This window comes from Leucoraja erinacea, chromosome 10 (assembly GCF_028641065.1).
Source record: "Leucoraja erinacea ecotype New England chromosome 10, Leri_hhj_1, whole genome shotgun sequence".
NCBI classification, from domain to species: Eukaryota; Metazoa; Chordata; class Chondrichthyes; order Rajiformes; family Rajidae; genus Leucoraja; species Leucoraja erinaceus.
This window is the reverse complement of record NC_073386.1, coordinates 55961838-55981063: the sequence shown is the minus strand read 5'-3', so window position 1 is coordinate 55981063 and position 19226 is coordinate 55961838. Positions and strand designations below refer to the sequence as shown.

Sequence of the window (19226 nt, the reverse complement as noted above, 5' to 3'; positions counted from 1 at the left end):
AAAAAAGACAAACGACAAACGCAAAAAGACGACGCAAAAAGGTAAACGACAAAGCAAAAAGGTAAACGACAACGCAAAAAGACAAAGACAAAAAGACAAACGAAAAAAAACAAAAAGCAAAAAGACAAACGACAAAAGCAAAAAGACAAACGAAAAACGCCAAAAACAATACGACAAAAACGACAAACGCAAAACGAAAAACAAACGACAAACGCAAAAAACAAAAAAAAAAAACGACAAACAAGAACAAACAGACAAACAAAAAACAGACAAACGAAAAAACGCAAAAACAAACGACAAACGCAAAAAGAAAAACGACAAACGCAAAAAGACAAACGACAAACGCAAAAAGACAAAAACGACAAAAAACAAATGACAAACGACAAACGCAAAAAAGACAAAAGACAAACGACAAAAAAGACAAACGCAAAAAGACAAACGACAAAAGACGACAAACGCAAAAAGACAAACGCAAAACGCAAAAAGACAAACGACAAACGCAAAAAGACAAACGACAAACGCAAAAAGACAAACGACAAACGCAAAAAGACAAAAAGACAAACGACAAACAAAAAAAGACAAACGCAAAAAAGACAAAAGACAAACGCAAAAAGACGACAAAAGACAAAAAAAAAGCGAAACAACAAAAAAACGACAAACGTAAAAAGACAAACGACAAAAACAAAACGGAGGCAAAAAGACAAAAGAAAACGGAAACCAAAAAAAGACAAACGCAAAAAGAAAAAAAACGACAAACGCAAAAAGACAAACGACAAACGAAAACGCAAAAAGACAAACGAAAAAAACAAAAAGACAAAAGACAAACGCAAAAAGACAAACGACAAACGCAAAAGGACAAACGACAAACGCAAAAAGACAAACGACAAACGCAAAAAGACAAACGACAAACGACAAACGCAAAAAGACAAAAGACAAATGCAAAAAGACAAAAGACAAACGATAAACGCAAAAAGACAAACGACAAACGCAAAAACAACGACAAACGCAAAAAGAAACGCAAAAAGACAAACGACAAACGCAAAAAGACAAACGACAAACGCAAAAAGACAAACGACAAACGCAAAAAGACAAACGACAAACGCAAAAAGACAAACGACAAAACGCAAAAAGACAAACGACAAAAACAAAAGACAAAAAGACAAAAGACAAACGCAAAAAGACAAAAGACAAAAGCAAAAAGACAAAAGACAAACGAAAAACGCAAAAAGACAAACGACAAACGCAAAAAGACAAACGACAAACGCAAAAAGACAAAAAACAAAGGACAAACGCAAAAAAAAAGACAAAAGACAAACGACAAACGCAAAAAGACAAACGACAAACGCAAAAAGACAAACGCAAAACGAAAAAGACAAACGACAAACGCAAAGACAAACGACAAACGCAAAAAGACAAACGACAAACGCAAAAAGACAAAGGAAAAAACAAAAAAAAAACGCAAAAAGACAAACGACAAACAACAAAAAAAACAAAGCAAAAACGCAAAAAGATAAAAGATAAAAGACAAACGCAAACGCAAAAAAACGACAAACGAAAAAAGACAAACAACAAACGCAAAAAGACAAACGCAAAAAGACAAAAAGACAAACGACAAACGCAAAAAAGCACAAACGACAAACGCAAAAAGACAAACGCAAAAAGCAAAAAAGACAAACGACAAACGACAAACGAAAAACGCAAAAAGACAAACGACAAACGCAAAAAAACAAACGACAAACGCAAAAAGACAAACGACAAACGAAAAACGACAAACGACAAACGACAAAAGACAAACGCAAAAAGACAAACGACAAACGCAAAAAGACAAACGACAAACGACAAACGCAAAAAGACAAACGACAAACGCAAAAAGACAAACGACAAACGCAAAAAGACAAACGACAAACGCAAAAAAAAAGAGGTATGAAAACTTTTGCAAGCCACTGTATATGTTTCAACAAGATCCCCTCTTATCCTAAATTCCAGTGTATACAAGCCCAGTCGCTCCATTCTCTCAGCATTTCACAGTCCAGCCATCCCGGGAATTAACCTTGTGAACCTACGCTGTACTTCCTCAATAGCAAGAATGTCCTTCCTCAAATTTGGAGACCAAAACTGCACACAATACTCCAGATGTGGTCTCAACAGGGTCCTACAGAAGGAACTCTTTGCTCCTATACTCAACTCCTCTTGTTATGAAGGCCAACATGTCATTAGCTTTCTTCACTGCCTGATGTACCTGCATGCTTACTTTCAGTGACTGATGTACAAGGACACCCAGATCTCATTGTACTTCCCCTTTTCCTAACTTGACACCATTCAGATAATAATCTGCCTTCCTGTTCTTGCCACAAAAGTGGATAACCTCACATTTATCCACATTAAACTGCATCTGCCATGCATCTGCCCACGCACTCAAACTGTCCAAGTCACCCTGCATCCTCATAGCATCCTCCTCACTGTTCATACTGCCACCCAGCTTTGTGTCATCTGCAAATTTGCAAATTTGCTACTTCACTTCATCTAAATCATTAATTTATATTATAAATAGCTGCGGTCCCAGCACTGAGCCTTGCAGTACCCCACTAGTCACTGCCTGCCATTCTGAAAGGGATCCGTTAATCCCTACTCTTTATTTCCTGTCGGCCAACCAATTTTCTATCCATATCAGTACCCTACCCCCAATACCATGTGTGCTAATTTTGCCCACTGATCTCCCATGTGGGACCTTATCAAAGGCTTTCTTAAAGTCCAGGTACACTACATCCACTGGCTCTAACTTGTCCATTTTCCTAGTTACATCCTCAAAAAATTCCAGAAGATTAGTCAAGCATGATTTCCCCTTCGTAAATCCATGCTGACTTGGACCAATCCTGTTACTACTATCCAAATGCGCCACTATTTCATATTTTATAATTGACTCCAGCATCTTCCCCACCACCAATGTCAGGCTAACTGGTCTATAATTCCGTTTTCTCTCTCCCTCCTTTCTTTGATCATATTTAATATTTCAGACACATAATTGTAGAGAGAATATACATACTCGCCAACTTCTGCAATGTGTAAATGCCGCAGGTTTACCCAGAGTGTGTCGTCCTCATCCAAAAGAGCCTCTTTGGATGTGGAATCGTTTTTTATTTCATACCTGTTAAAAATTAAAACAAACAAGATGTCATCCTTTCCATGGAATAAAAACCATTTCAGCCAGTCACATCCTATCAATTAATCAAAAGATATATCCAGAGGATAGCAGTTTAAGGTGAAGGGGAAAGGATTTAATAGGATTAACTTTTTCACACAAAGGGTGGTGGGTATATGGAACAAGCTGCCAGAGGAGGTAGTTGAGGCTGGGACTATTCCAGCGTTTAAGCACTATTGCCCATGTACAGTTGGACAGTTACATGGATAGGACAGGTTTGGAGGGATATGGACCAAACGCGGAACTAGAGTAGCTGGGACATGTTGGCAAGTTGGGTCGAATGGCCTGTTTCCACACTGTATCACTCTATGACAATGCATAGCTACATACAAGATTTCAGGTGAGAGGAGTCGGACTCCAGTGTGATATTCATGTAACCTTTGCATCACCTCTCTCTCATCCCTCCCCCACCCTAGTCATTGTACTAGTTTCACTGGCGTCCTGTTAAGTTTCATTGTCTGTAACTGCTTTTCACCTAACCCACAGCTAACAATGGACTTCTTCTTGGATCATCATCACTTTTTTTGGATATCTTTCATTTCTTTGTTCTATATCTCTCTATATTGTCTATGCCTCTTGATTCCCTCTCCCCTGACTCTCAGTCTGAGGAAGGTTCTCAACCTGAATCTTCACCCATTCCTTCTCTCTAGAGCTTCTGCCTGTCCCGCTGAGCTAATCCAGCATTTTGTGTCTATCTACGGTGTAATCCAGCATCTGCAGTTCCTTCCTGCACATGAAATTCCATGTATCACCCAACTGGCAGTCACCAAGGCATAAGAATAATCCTTGTGATTACATATACTCAATTTTAATTACCAGTGCTCAGAATGTGAAATTCCAAAGTAAGAATAAATCTGACCAATCCAATAACACAACTATGGCACACTAAAGGGCCTGTCCCACTTACGCGATTTTTTCAGCGACTGCCGGTACCCGTCACAGTCGCAGCAGGTCACCGAAAATTATCTCAACATGTTGAAAATCCAGCAGCGACCAGAAAAAGGTACGACCCTTTGGGCGACTACTCACGGCGATACAGGCATCACCCCGCGACATGTCTATAACTTCTATAAGAAATATTCAACCTCTGTGCCAACAAGGAAACACAACGTGTGTCATGGTTGGTCAGCAAAACAAATATTGTGGCAAAGGGCCCGAGGAAAAGACAAATCTCATTTATTTTTAGCATTACAACGTAAAATAAAGGTGTTGGTTAACAAGACCCCTCCACATGCAAGCTTTTTTTCATTTAAACCATTAAATAATATTACTCTGTTCCACGTTTCCTAAAGTCTAAGACAGTCAAGAAAAAAAACACTGCTTATTTTTGACCAGGAATAGAACATATAACAGTACAAGAACAAGCTCTTCGGCCACAGTGTCTGTGCTGAACATGATGTCAAGACAAACTCTTATCTGCATGAACATAATCCCTCCGTTCCCTGCATATCCATGTGCCCATCCAAAAGTCTCCTAATGTCCACTATCACACCTGCCTCAACCACCACCACCGGCAGCGCGTACCAGGCACCCGCCACCTTATGTGTATAAGAAAACTTGCCCCGCACATTTCCTTTAAACTTTACCCTTCTCACCTTAAAGCTTGCCCTCTAGTACTTTAGATCCTGGGAAAAAGGTTCTGACTGTGTACCCTATCTATGCCTCGCAGCATTTTATATACTTTTAGCAGGTCCCCACACAGCCTCTGTTGTTCCAGACAGTCCGTGCAACAGTCCGTCCAACCTCTGCCTGTAGCTATTACCCCCAAATCCAGACATAATTCCGGTAAACATCCTATACATCCAATACTCCAAATGCAGCCTAAACAAAGTTCGACAAAGCTGCAACATGACACCATGACACCCTGACTCCTATACTCAGTGTCTTGACCAATGAAGAAAAGCATAATTTATGGCTTCCTAAAGGGCCTGTCCCACTTTCACGACCTAATTCACAACCTTTTTTACTCGTGGACATTTTTCATCATGTTGAAAAAACGCCCCGACCTACTTGATGCCACGAGTACCTACGACTACCATCACGACCTGCCTACGACCTCGTGATGACCATGCTGCGAGCATGAGTCAAGGGCAAACTCGGCAGAGGTCGTAAATTAGGTTGTGAAACTGGGACAGGTTTATTACCACTGTATCTAGTTTTGTTGCCACTTTCAGACAGTTATGCCCCTGTCCCACTTAGGAAAACTGAACGGGAACCTCTGGAGACTTTGCGTCCCACCCAAGGTTTCCATGCGGTTCCTGGAGGGTTTTGTCAGTCTCCCTAATGGTCGAAAGTGGTTTCCGCTTCTTCTATGTTCCGGCGATTATTTCAAAAAATTCAAAACCGACCGCAACTAAAAATAGGTTGCCGTTTTAAAAATCGGTAATTTTGTAGTCGAAGCCAGTTGCGATGCTAGTTGCCGGAGGTTGCAGGTAGTGGAAGGTAAGACCTGCAACCTCCGGCACCACCTTCAACTAGCATTCCGATTTTTAAAACGGCAACCTATTTTTAGTTACGGCCGGTTTTGAATTTTTTGAAATAATCGCAGGAACATAGAAGAAGCGGAAACCACTTTCGACCATTAGGGAGACTGACAAAAACCCCGGGAACCTCACAGAAACTTTGGGTTGGGCGCAAAGTCTACAGAGGTTTCCGTTCAGGTTTCCTAAGTGGACCGGGGCATAATGGACATGGACCCCAGGATCCCTCTGTACATCACTGCCTTTCAGGGTCATGCCATTAATTATATATTTTTCCCTGACATTCAACTCCCCTAAGTGCAACACCACACACTTGCTCAGATTTTTTTTTTTGTAATGGAACGGACAATTTAAAGAAAGCCAACCTGCATGCAAAACTCAAATGAGGGATAATAGCCCTAGAAAGCAAACTACAGATACAGCATGTCTACAAATTGAGAAAGGATATCAGGAAAATAAGGTGGCCAGCATGTCCACGTATTCTGCCAGAGCATCAACAGAGTCAGTGAAATGATTGAAACAACAGAAAAGGTGGTGGAATTTACAAGACAACCCCAACCTTGATTACTTGCATGCAGATCAAATTTGCATGAAGCATACCCAACATAGACAATGCCTCGGACTTTAAATCACCGTGGTAACTTGAAGTGTAACCAGGAGAATTGGAGTGCACAGAAATCCTTGTGACATAATTCCATGAATAGTGTTTGCATTTGCAGAATCACTCTGTCAACTAAACCCACATTCAGGCCTGCATCTGATTCTGTTGTTACATTTAGTATGAATTAGATTGATTGATTGAAAAGTACAGCATGGAAACAGGCCCTTTGGCCCACCGAGTCCTGTTCACATTAGTTTTATGTTCTCCCCGTTTACATCTACTTCCTACAAGGGAGATGCTAAAAATGCATTTCGGCAATTTACTGACACTGACAATGACAATAAATTGAATCATTTCATCACATTTCATTTTTACATGCTTGGGGCAATTTACTGAGACCAATCAACCTACATGCCCACACTTCTTTGGGATGTGGGAGGAAATCAGAGAACCTGGAGGAAACCCATGCGACGCAGGAAGAACGTGTAAACTTCACACAGACAGCACCCGAGGTCTGGATCGAACCAGAGTGCCTGGCGCTGTGTGGTAGCAGCTCTATGGAGCTGCATCACTGTGTCACCATTTTCATCTTACCAAAGACCTACAACCAAAACTGAATTCAACTGGAATCGAGGAACCTGGCCAAATATGGGAACATATTCAATTTAGTTTAATTCGGTAATTTTGAAGACATCTCCAATTGATAATTGAAATTAGATGATTATAGGGAGACTTCAAATTTAGGCTTAATCTTCATGAGTTTAGAAGCAACTTTAATTCAACAACTATCACCAGAGGAAGGCATTTAGAATGGAGATGAGGAACCATTTTTTCAACCAGAGAGTTGTGAGTGTGGAATTCTGTGCCTCAGAGGGCGGTGGAGGCCGGTTCTCTGGATACTTTCAAGAGAGAGCTAGATAGGGTTCTTAAAGATAGCGGAGTCAGAGGATATGAGGAGAAGGCAGGAACGGGGTAATGATTGGGGATGATCAGCCATGATCACATCAAATGGCGGTGCTGGCTCGAAGGGCCAAATGGCCTACTCCTGCACCTATTGTCTACTGAAGCTCTATCTCTAATGTTTTGTGTTTTGACCCATAAAATCTTTGCAAGAAATTAGCATTGCAACGGGGTGGGAGATTGCAACCTTCACGTGGTCCGCCCTGTTTCGACGGATGCAATCAACCTGGCGTGCATAATCAAGTAAGATCAAATAGAACAAGTTGTCCTACAACTTTAGGCTGTGCACGCTATACGCAAGAAGAAGAAGAAGAAGCATTGCAACAAAAACATTGTCCAAGTCTTACCTATAAATATTGTTTTCAATTGCAAGCAGGTCATGGGCCATGGCCTGAAAGGTTAGCTCATGCAAGATCGATGATATAGGGTCAAAGCCGCGATCGATTATCAGAAGCTGTGACTGTGTTTTACCCTGAAACATTACATGATGCACAAATGGTTATTCACAACAGCAGCTTTTAACATAATATTGCTTTTGCAATAAAACACCCCAAAGCACTTGAGAAACATATGATCACCAGTGAATCATTATTGCAGGGATTTAAAAATAAAGAATTATAAAATAAGGGTAGATAAACACACAAAGCTGGAGTAACTCCGTGGGTCAGACAGCATCGCTGGAGAAAAGGAACATGTGACGTTTCGGGTTGAGACCCTTCTTTTCTCCAGAAATGCTGCCTGACCCACTGAATTACTCCAGATTTTTGTGTCTATCTTCAGTTTAAAGCTACATCTGCAGTTCCTTCCTACATATAAAATAAAGGTATTGCTTATGGCACCCACGCACAGGCACAATAGGCAAATAGGTTCAATGCCGAATAAGGTGCGCAGACTTTGGGATTGTGGGCGGCACGGTGGCTCAGCGGTAGAGTTGCTGCCTTACAGCTCTTGTTAGAGTTGCTGCCTTACAACTCTTGCAGCCCTGAGTTCGATCCCGACTTCAGGTGCCGTATGTATGTTCACTCCATGACCGTGTGGGTTTTCTCCGAGATCTTTGGTTTCCTCCCACACTCCAAAGACGTACAGGTTTGTAGGTCAATGGGCTTGGTATTAGTGTAAATTGGCCTTAGTGTGTAGGGTAGGGTTAATGTGCGGGGATTGTTGATTGTTGAAGGGCCTGTTTTCGTGTTGTATCTAAACTAAGCTAAACCTCATCCACTCCGTAGAAGACGGAAAATAACTTAATGTGTAAGACAAAAATGGATATCACTGGGAAATAATGATATTAGGTATAGAAAGAGGCCAGGGACTGCAGTAGGGGATTAGAGAGTATCTACCACCTACTGCCACATGGCTGATGTACCAAGAAACAATGGGCCTTCACAAACACATTCATATCAAAATCAGCAACGGAACTGTCAATGAATTGCAATTTGTTAAAACGATAAATTAAGTCTCATTTTATTTATACACATCCTACCTTTATATTGCACTCCTCGGCTAATTTGTAATGGTTTGCCAGCTTTTCTTCTGTCAGATGTGCAAGATATTCTGCATTATTTCCAGTGAAACTGGATACAATAATAAAAATATCAGCATTGAAGAAAATTAAAATTCGGATTCATTTCACATTTCAATCTTGTCAAAAATGAGTCAGGAATTAAAAGCCATTACAGAAGTTCATATACAGTCAGAATCAATAATATTAAAAAATCACTTTTTTATTGATCAGTTCTTATTCGGGAGAAATTGGCTGTCCTGGTGGCCTGCTCCATTAAAAAAAATATACGAGATACAAATTGCTGGAGTAAGTCAGCGGGTCACGCAGCTTGTCTGGAGAGCAAGTTTAGGGTGACTTTAGTAGAGGGGAAGAAAGCTGGAAGAGAGGTGGGGGAAGGACAAAGCCTGGCAAATGATAGAGGTGAGGGGGGCTGATTAGCGTTTGGTCCGACAAAGGCCAGAGATGAGAAAACATAGTGTGAGATAACGATAGATGAGGTGTGAAATGTGAAGCAGAGGGATGAATATAGGTAATGTAGGTGTAAGGGGACAGGTTGGAAGAGGTAAGCGGTGGAGTCCGGTTCTCTGGATACTTTCAAGAGCAAGCTAGATAGGGCTCTTAAAGATAGCGGAGTCAGGGGATATGGGAAGAAGGCAGGAACGGGGTACTGATTTGGGATGATCAGTCATGATCACATTGAATGACGGTACTGGCTCGAAGGGCCGAATGGCCTACTCCTGCACCTATTGTCTATTGTCTATTGAAACGGGTGCGCATCCAGGTGGGGCATGGGGAGGAGACGGGGAGGAAATGGACACCTATTTTTCCCTTTCCCCTTCCCACCATCCTCTCCCACCTATATTCCTTCCTCTGGATTCACTTCACTCCTTTTCTATCCTTAACTCCTTGTATCACACTTTTTGAGTTTTCATCCCTGGCCTTTGCTGAACTATATGCCAATTATAAATCTCCCTCACCTGTATCCTCCCCATCTCTTTTCCAGCATTCTACTGCTTATTACAACCAATCTGAAGGAGGATCGCCTATCCATGCAATCTGCGGATGCTGCCTGACCCGCTGAGTTACTTGTGTCGTCTTCTTTTGTAAACCATCATCTGCAGCTCCTTTGCAGTCAACATCACAGCAATTGACTGCAAAAGAGAACAAATACGAGTGAAGTAGCCCAATGAGCTGAGCTTCAGTGGCAAAAACCAGCATGTATTGCCCATTCCTAACTGATCTTGGAAAGGAGCCGCCATCTTGAAGAGCTGCTGTCCTTCGGGTAGAGATATTCCCACCTTACAACTCCCAGATTTCAACTCAGTAATGATGAAGAACCAGTGTTATATTTCAAAGCTATGGTGGTGTTTGACCTGGAGGGGGACCTGCAAGTGCTGGTGTTCCCATATACGAGAGGTTGGTTGGAGGATTGCAGTGGGAGATGCTGCAGAGCATTTGGTTAAAGACACACATGGCAGCCATTGTGTGGTGGTGATGGGGGGAATGAATATTCAGGATGGTTGATGAGGTGCTAATCAGGAGGATGTTTTTTCTTCGATAACCTGAGCTCTTGAGAGTTATTGAGTCTGCACTCATCCAGGCATTTGGAAAATATTTATCACACACCCGAGTTGTAAAAGGGGGCAAAGCTTTGCAGCATCAGGAGGCAAGGCATTCACCACAAGATTTTACTCTTATAGCCCTGTCCCACAGTGCGAGTTCATTCCAAGAGCTCTCCTGAGTTTAAAAAAAATCAAACTCGTGGTAAGCACGGAGAATGAACGTAGCGGGTACGTGGGAGCTCGGGGACGTCACTTAGTGGCTCGTAACGCTAACGGCAGGTACTCGGGAAGACTCGCTAACGGCAGGTAAGCACGGGAAGACTCGTGAAGATTTTTCAACACGTTGAAAAATGTCCACGAGAGCCCCGAGTACCGACAAGTGGCCATTACCGTAAATCTCCGAGTTCGAATCTGGGCAAACTCGGGAGAGCTCTTTGAATGAACTCGCACCGTGGGACAGGGCTATTACACCCTCAGTAATTATGTGGGAGGTCCAGTTGAGTTGCTGGTCAATGGTGACCCAGTACCGATATTGCTGCTATGTCCTCTACAGTGGTAACTCCACTGTAAGTCAAGCTTAGGTGGTTCGTCTCACCTGCTCCAGATGGCCATTGCCCGTGACTTTAAAAAACATACAATCTATTTGCTGCCCAAGAGTTTGTGCTTGAATGTTGTTGACGAGATGTTGCATACAGGCTGTGTCATTTGCTGAATAGTAAACATCATTCAACATTGTGCAGGCCTCAGCAAACACACCACATTTGACCTTGTGATGGGAAGAGGGCGATTGATGAAGCTGCAGATATTGTGTCCCCCCCATGTTTTAAAAGTGATTTCCGCCCATGATTGAGCGCGCATGCAGTACATTGATTTTGGACTTTTTTTGGAAATGGCGCCAGAATATGCCGACTTGTGCCTATGTGATCGATGCAAAAAGAATTTCACTGGGCAGTGCACATGTGATTATGAAGCACTATTGAACCACTGAAGTTGTTACTGTAAAATGTAGACACAAGGAAATGCTGATGCTGGTTTACAAAAAAAGGCACAACGTGCAGTAAAACTTGATTTCATGAAGTCAAATTTAAAAGTGAAAACATGACAAAAATTACGCAGTCACCAATGCTCAAAAAAACTTGGAAACACAATGTTGATACAGAGTGCAATTCATTTACAAGTCCAATAAAGAGTAGCATAAAAATATCAAAATTGACCTGTAATCATTTCCATACTCTTTTCTGTATCGGACCCCAGGGTTTTCATCCAAAATTGCACAAACCGTTGCAATTTTCTCCGCCATCATTTCCATAATGTCATTTTTATCTTTCGAGTCTGGACTATAAATAGAGTAAAATGCACCGGGAATGTCAAAGGTGAATACCTGGGTTGAAGACATGGGGCGGGAGGGAAGAGAAAAAAAAAATACATTTTAACAAATTAACTTTGAGTTTGATGTCACTTGCATGGCAGTAGAAGACTAAGGGTTGGATGCTCCAGCTATAGACAATAGATAATAGGTGCAGGAATAGGCCATTCGGCCCTTCGAGCCAGCACCGCCATTCAATGTGATCATGTCTGATCATCCACAATCAGTATCCCGTTCCTGCCTTCTCCCCATATCCCCTGACTCCGTTATTTTTAAGAGCCCTATTTAGTTCTCTCTTGAAAGTATCCAGAAAACCTGCCTCCACCACCTTCTGAGGCAGAGAATTCCACAGACTCACCACTCTCTGAGAAAAAGTGTTTCCTCGACTCCGTTCTAAATGGCTTACTCCTTATTCTTAAACTGTGGCCCCTGGTTCTGGACTCCCCCAACATCGGGAACATGTTTCCTGCCTCTAGCGTGTCCAAACCCTTAACAATCTGATATGTTTCAATGAGATCCCCTCTCATCCTTCTAAACCCCAGAGTGGACAAGCCAAGCTGCTCCATTCTCTCAGCATATGACAGTCCCGCCATCCCGGGAATTAACCTTGTAAACCTTCGCTGCACTCCCTCAATAGCTAAAAAGATGCTAAGTGATCATGAATTCTACAAGTAATAAACATCAGCAAGTTTGACTCGGGGGAAATACAGGACACGTTCTACTCATTGGAATTTAGCATTTCTAAAAGAATAAAACTACAATAAATCTAAACCCTTTGTATTCATTCAACAACTGGAAAAATGGCTGAATTGTTACCAAGAATAAAATGAATGAACAAATATAGAACTCAAATGGCAGTCAGGCTAGATATTTTGATTAACTCTAAGATTTGTGTCCCAGTTCCCCACTGAACAATTTTCTCATGTGTCTAGGATATTGAACAAATAGTTCTCTTTATTAATCCAGTTACTGGAAATAATTGGTGCCTCCAGAGAATCTTTTCCCCATCAACACTAATTGAGCAAAATTTTAAGTAGATTTCATAATTAATATACACGTTGTGCAGGACGTTTTATAAAAATAAGTTTTACATTTATATTTAAAAAATGTCCAACTATAGGATATTCTAAAACACTACTTTCTGTGAAGTACAGCCATATTTGGTAATATGAGGAATGCAGAAACCTCTCATCGTTTCCATCCAAACATTTTTGAAGTGTTATAATACCTGCCTGAAATACCCTCTCTGGCAGCTCGAAGGGCCGAATGGCCTACTCCTGCACCTATTTTCTATTCCATTTACCCACCACCCTCTGAGCGAAAAGGTTTTCCTCAGGTTCCTGTTAAACCTTTTCCCTCTCACCTTAAATTTATGTCATCTGGTTCTTGATTCCCCTACTCTGGGTAAAAGACTATGTGCACTCACTGTATCTATTCCCCTCATAATTTTGTACATGATCACCCCTCAGCCACCTGCATTCCAAGAAGTAAAGTCCCAGCCTGCCCAGCCTCCCCGTATAGGCCAGGCATTCGTCCTGGTAACATCCTCGTAAATCCTCTTTGCACTCTTTCCAGCTTAATAGCATCCTACAGCAGCAATACCCAAACTTAACACAATACTCCAAATATGGCCTCGCCAATTTCTTGTACAACTTGTTACTGATGGCAGAAATGCCTCATGAGTCAGACTGAATTCCTGTTCCAAATTAAAATACTGCACTTTAGAAAGACAATGTTTGAGTATTCTTAGACTTTATCTATTCCACTGGAGTTAAGAAAACATGTGCTTCTGTGGTTTATTTTATAGATTACCATATAGGGAGAGACAAATTAAAGAGGATCCCACAGAAATTATTGACAACAAAACTTTTCATAACTTTCTTTATCTTCATGTTAACTGTCCAATGAGTAAAGAGGATTGCTTAATCTAGAACTGGGATATATAGAGAGGGTTTGGTAGAGAATGCCACAGTAAGGAACAATATCCAGGATGAATTAGATTACATGGAGAAGAATGATTAATCCAAAATGGAACTGGGCCAAATGGAACCAAGGACTTTTGAGGAATATTGAAAAACTTTCACAGCTGACACAAGCCAAAGCTGGGGCAGGGTTTCCATCAGTCAGTATTTCATAGGAGTTTGTAGTCAGGGCTCTCTCTAGTCTTGTTCACAGACTAATCGCACATGGCCAGGAGGGTTACATTTCTGGAAGCAAAGTCAATTATTCTCTGTGGTTTAATGGGGAATGAAGGCAAAAAGGCAAACGCAGCAAGACCCAAGTGTAAACCAGTTCCCATCACAGGGGCCATTCCACACCCACTTATTCTACCTCTTTTCTTGGCACAGGTCTGAGGCAGAATCCAACCGCTCACAGCTTTGATGACATAAGTTTAACCCCAGAATGAGCTTTTGACACCATTCTGCAATGCTGCCATGACCACCACTATCATGTCTTCCTACTCTACCAGTTTAGTTCAGGTTAGTTTAGAAATACAGCGCGGAAACAGGCCCTTCGGTTTACTGAGTCGGCGCCGACCAGCAATCCCCGCACATTAACACTATCCTGCACACACTAGGGCCAATTTACAGTTATACCAAGCCAATTAACCTACAAACCGGTATGTCTTTGGAGTGTGGGACGAAACCGAAGATCTCGGAGAAAACCCACTTGAGAACGTACAACTTCGTACAGACAAGCACCCGTGGTCGGGATCGAACGCGGTTTCTGGCGCTGCAAGCGCTGTAAAGCAGCAACTCCACCGCTGCATCACCGTGCCGCCCAAGTCATAATCCAACACCCAACAAAGCCTCACTGATCCCTTTGCTATTTTTTGACAAATATTCTCCTGCTTTCCTTGCTTCCTTTCTGCTGTATCTGTTCTAATTGGCACAATGTCTTGTTTGCCTATTATCCCAGAGTTTGTCTGCCTGCAGTGACTCCTAGGGAGGGAAAGCCTCAATTCACAAATCCCACCTGGAGTTTTTAAATTGCTTCTGGCCTTCAACCCTAACTCTGTAACGTTTCCCAAATATATCACTGGATCTGGAAATCTTATTTTTCTTGGGAGCTACTCATTTAGTCTCTCCACCCTCAGTAGCTATATCTTCAGCTACCACCTTCTTTTGAAGAAGCGTATCGACCCGAAACGTCGCCCATTCCTTCTCTCCAGAGATGCTGCCTGTCCCACTGAGTTACTCCAGCATTTTGTGTCTATCTTCTTTTGAAGATTAGATTTAGTGGCTATCAGAAGTGATATGGATCACCATCTCATCTCCAGCCCACCCCATACACACATTCACACTCACACTAGGCTGTGTGACATTCATCTATTAAATTATGGACTCGAGAAATAGAGTAGGGTCGTAGGCTTAAAAGTAATATTCCGCAGGGCTGCCAACTCTCACTCATTGAGCCTGAGAATCACGCATTTTGCGAAATTCTCACACTGATCACAAATTTCTCATGCTCACTCGCTCTGTCCATACCCCATGGAGTTTTAACTCCGGCCCGGAGCCAGGAGCGGACGGGGTGAGTGGGGGCGTAAGTGCCGCCTCTGGAGCCGCGGGGAAGAATCCCGGGGGAGGGGGGAGAGGGACTCACTCCACGAACATCGGCAAGTCTGGGTGTTGTCGCCGCTTCACTGACACACATTGACACACACTAACACACTCTCACACACACTGGCACACCTTCACACATACACTCACACACCTTCACACACACTGATGGACTCTCACATGCTGATACACACCCTCACACACTGATACACACACACTGACACACACGCTCCCTCACACACACTGACACTCACTCTCACACAGAGAATGTCCGTAGTGGGTCCGTAGGAGTTCATGGATGTCTTGTAGCAACTCGTACGAGTAAAAAGTAACAATTTTATCATCGGGAGTATGTTTTTACTAATGGACATTTTTCACAGCATTGAAAAAACGTCACGAGTTTACCGGATTTCTCGAGTACCTACCGTTACTCATACGAGCTGGTATGAGACATCCACAAACTCCTATGGACCCGCTACGGACATTGGCCGACTTCGAATCACAGGAAAACTCGGGAGAACTCTTGAATTACCTCATACAGTGGGACAGGCCCTTAACAAAGAGTGGAGGAAAGACCCGCAGATGCTGGTTTAAACTGAAGATAGACACAAAAAGCTGGAATAACAGGCAGCATCTCTGGAGAGAAAGAATGGCTGATGTTTCGGGACGAGACCTTCAGACCGAAGAGGTTGAAAACCAGCCATAAAATACAATGACTGGAGACATGTGTTATCCAACTGAGGGGAGAAATCAGAATCATGTGTTCATCTTTATTAAAGTGACACCATAATAAATATATTACAGAAAAAAGAATTTAATGGGGTGGCACGATAGTGCAGCAGTAGGGTTGTTGCCTTGCAGCACCACAGACCCAGATGTGATCCTAACTACGGTGCTGTCTGTACAGAATTTGTACATTCTCCCTGCGATTTTGTACATTCATGCGATTTCTCCAGATATTCCGGTTTCTCCCACATCCAAAAATGTGGGTTTGTAGGTTAATCGGCTTCTGTAAATTGTCCCTGGCGTGTAGGATGGAACTGGTGTATGTTAGATTGCAGGTCTGTGTGGACTTGGTGGGCTGAAGGGCCCGTTTCCATATATATGTTTTACATATATATATCTTAACTTCATTAAACCATATACGGTTGAATATGTGGCATTATTTTTGTCTTGTTTCTATAGTCAACGGGGAAGGTTGATTAATTTATTTATGCAAGTCTGACCCCTCTTGCCTTGTTTCTATGTTTTTGTTTCTCTATATATATGCACAACAGCATGTAATATAATCTGATTTTCATACATGAATATACTAAGATCATTCATGTGCAGCATCTGCTAATCAGTGCCTGGCTCTACTGTGGAATGTAATTAGGAATGTAATTTAGCCTAACCTTATGCATACCTAATCCAAATTAAAGCATAAATGTTACATTCAAGTGTAAGTTAAGTTGCAGTATGCACCAGATTGCACAATTTCAAGTTGAAAAATGCAAAAGCTCCCTACCATAGGAGGGGGGACCCCCCTCCTCCCCTCGGTCGCTACGCTCCCTCGCAATTTCTGACTCTCAACTCTCACCCAATGTTGGCAGCCCTGTATTCACAATGACTCCTAACCAACTGGGAAGTAAGAATAAAGTTGAAAAATTACAGTTAACGCAGAGGATAAACCAAAGCTCTTGAATCCTCTGATAACTCTCTTCACCTATCTATCTTTTCCCTTGTTTGAGGTGCTCATACGCTAACTCATTGATTAAGCTCTTCAATTATCTTCCACTGAGCTTTATGTGGCTCAGTGCTTTATTTTGATCAATGAATAACACTTAGCAGACTCTAATTAAAAGCTCATTAATATGAAACGCTAACTGTTACACTCCTAAAAATGCCAGTTGTCCAGCTTTGCGTTCAGAACACAAACATCTGTTGTAGTTTGATTTCATGTGGTAATACTTATTCAAAAAACCTTGGAACATTATTCCGTTTAAAAGCACCTTATAAAGGCATGTTCTGCTGTTTGACAAATTGAAGATGAGAGACTCTACCTTATCCAAATGTCTCGTTTTCCCAGTGATAGATATATATATGTTTCTATGAGATATTCATAATTGAAATCCATGTTAAATGTATTATCACCCATCACCTGAGATCATGGCTCATGCCATGATCAATTTGCAGCAGCATTTTATATTTCTCAGCTGGGTAGGCACATAACAGTGTGAAACATGGAGAAAGAATACTTCACCAGTAAACATTGAAAAAAAAGGTTCTGATACAAAAATTTTATTTAAGCAGGAACATTTTCCCTCATGTGAGCCTCTACCACCCTGCAAACAGTGAAAGGGTACTATTCAAACTGTGGTATCAGTGATGAATTCTGTTTTAACATTTGTGTGAGCAAATACAAATTCTGATTTTAACCTCAGGCAACGGGCCAGACATTACTGGCTAATCTTCAGCAAGTACGCCAATCTTTGGCATATAAAAACTCAGCAATGTGCACTGTAGGGAAAGGAAAACGACCCGAGTTGAGAAATGTGCGTGGGCTATTACTGTTGGACAGAAATGGGATGATACTGCCTATTATGATGTTGCTGGATTTGCACTGTTGACAGCTGGAACATGTCAAGATTGGTACATCACAAAAACGTAACATTCGAAGGATAATATATATTCCTGCAATATCACTAAACCTTGAATGCCAGAAAGGGAATAATTTGGCACTCTGCAGTTCTCATACCTGTAGGCAGTAATGTGATGTAGACACATAATGCTGGAGTAACTCAGTGGGACAAGCAGCATCTCTGGGGAGAAGGAATGGGTGGCGTATCAGGTCGAGACCCTTGATAGATCATGTTATAAATTTAAATTTTAAAATAATTTTCTTGCTTTTCCTTTCCCATTCCATCCTATTTTTCTTCCTTTTCTTTATTTTTCCTTTCTCTTATTTCCCTTGTTTCTTAATTTTTCACACTACATCTATCTCCATTCCTAAATCTCACGTGTTAAAGAAATCGAGTGCTGGTCCTGTTGTTCCACAAGGTCATAGATGTCCCATTGTGAATGCTCATTTCCACCAATTTATATCATAGGATTAAAGGAGGCTGTAAAGATAGTTTAACTCCTGCTCTTTGATAGCCAAGTACAGCTCATCTTGAAAGAACAGATATAAAATATGGCTTGACAAAAACTTCTTCAATGTGCAGTAATACAATTATAATAATTTAATTTTTGCTCACTAAAACTACTGGCATATGAGAGGCCAAATCACTTTCACAGTCTCATTGAAATTATTTCAAAACACATGTATCTACATCTGATCCTTCCACTACTATTTCCACAAAGAAACTACTCTTATAATTCTGATTCTATTCGGCGCCATATACTTTCTCTTCAGATCAACTTTGTGTAATGCAGGTGACAAAACACCTAGATCGGATGTTTCCTAAAAGACAAAACAGGTTTCCTTAATGTTCACACTTCAACTACTTGAAATAGGCCTGGTAGTCTTTGTTAGAGTGCTAAGAGGAATGGTTGGTTGATGACTTTTCTTTCTTATTTATATTGCCTGCAAAGAAAAACTAGATCTATCCTATTGGAGATCTATCCTATTATAAATTAGAGCACAGGAGGATGAGGGGTGATCTTAAAGAGATGTGTTAAATAATGAGAGGAATAGATTTGATCTATCAATAGATAGATAGCACAGTATTTTGCCCAGAGTATGGGAATTGATCTAGGGTGATGGGGAAAGATTTAATAGGAACTTGAGGGATAACTTATTTTACACAAAGGATGGTGGGTATATGGAACAAGCTGCCAGAGGTGGTAGTTGAGGCAGGTTCTATCATAACATATTAGAGACAATCAGACAGCTACACGGATGAGACAAGTTTAGATGGTTATGAGCCAGGTGCTGGCAGCTGGGTCATGTAGATGGGGCATGTTGGTCAGCATGGGCAAGTTTGGCCGAAGGGCCTGTTTCCACGCTGTATGACTC

The 19226-nt window shown here is 41.6% G+C and overlaps 1 protein-coding gene across 1 annotated transcript in view; it reads right to left on the bottom strand.

The window, feature by feature from the left end:
• The window catches only part of stxbp3 (syntaxin binding protein 3), a 92272-nt gene that overhangs the window by 44048 nt on the left and 28998 nt on the right, over positions 1–19226 (bottom strand). Inside the window, exons 7-10 of the mRNA XM_055642395.1 lie at positions 11518–11684; positions 8721–8811; positions 7588–7712; positions 3044–3145 (exon numbers count right to left, since the gene is read on the bottom strand). Of these exons, the coding sequence (XP_055498370.1) occupies positions 3044–3145; positions 7588–7712; positions 8721–8811; positions 11518–11684 (485 nt within the window). The remainder of the gene's footprint in view (positions 1–3043; positions 3146–7587; positions 7713–8720; positions 8812–11517; positions 11685–19226) is intronic.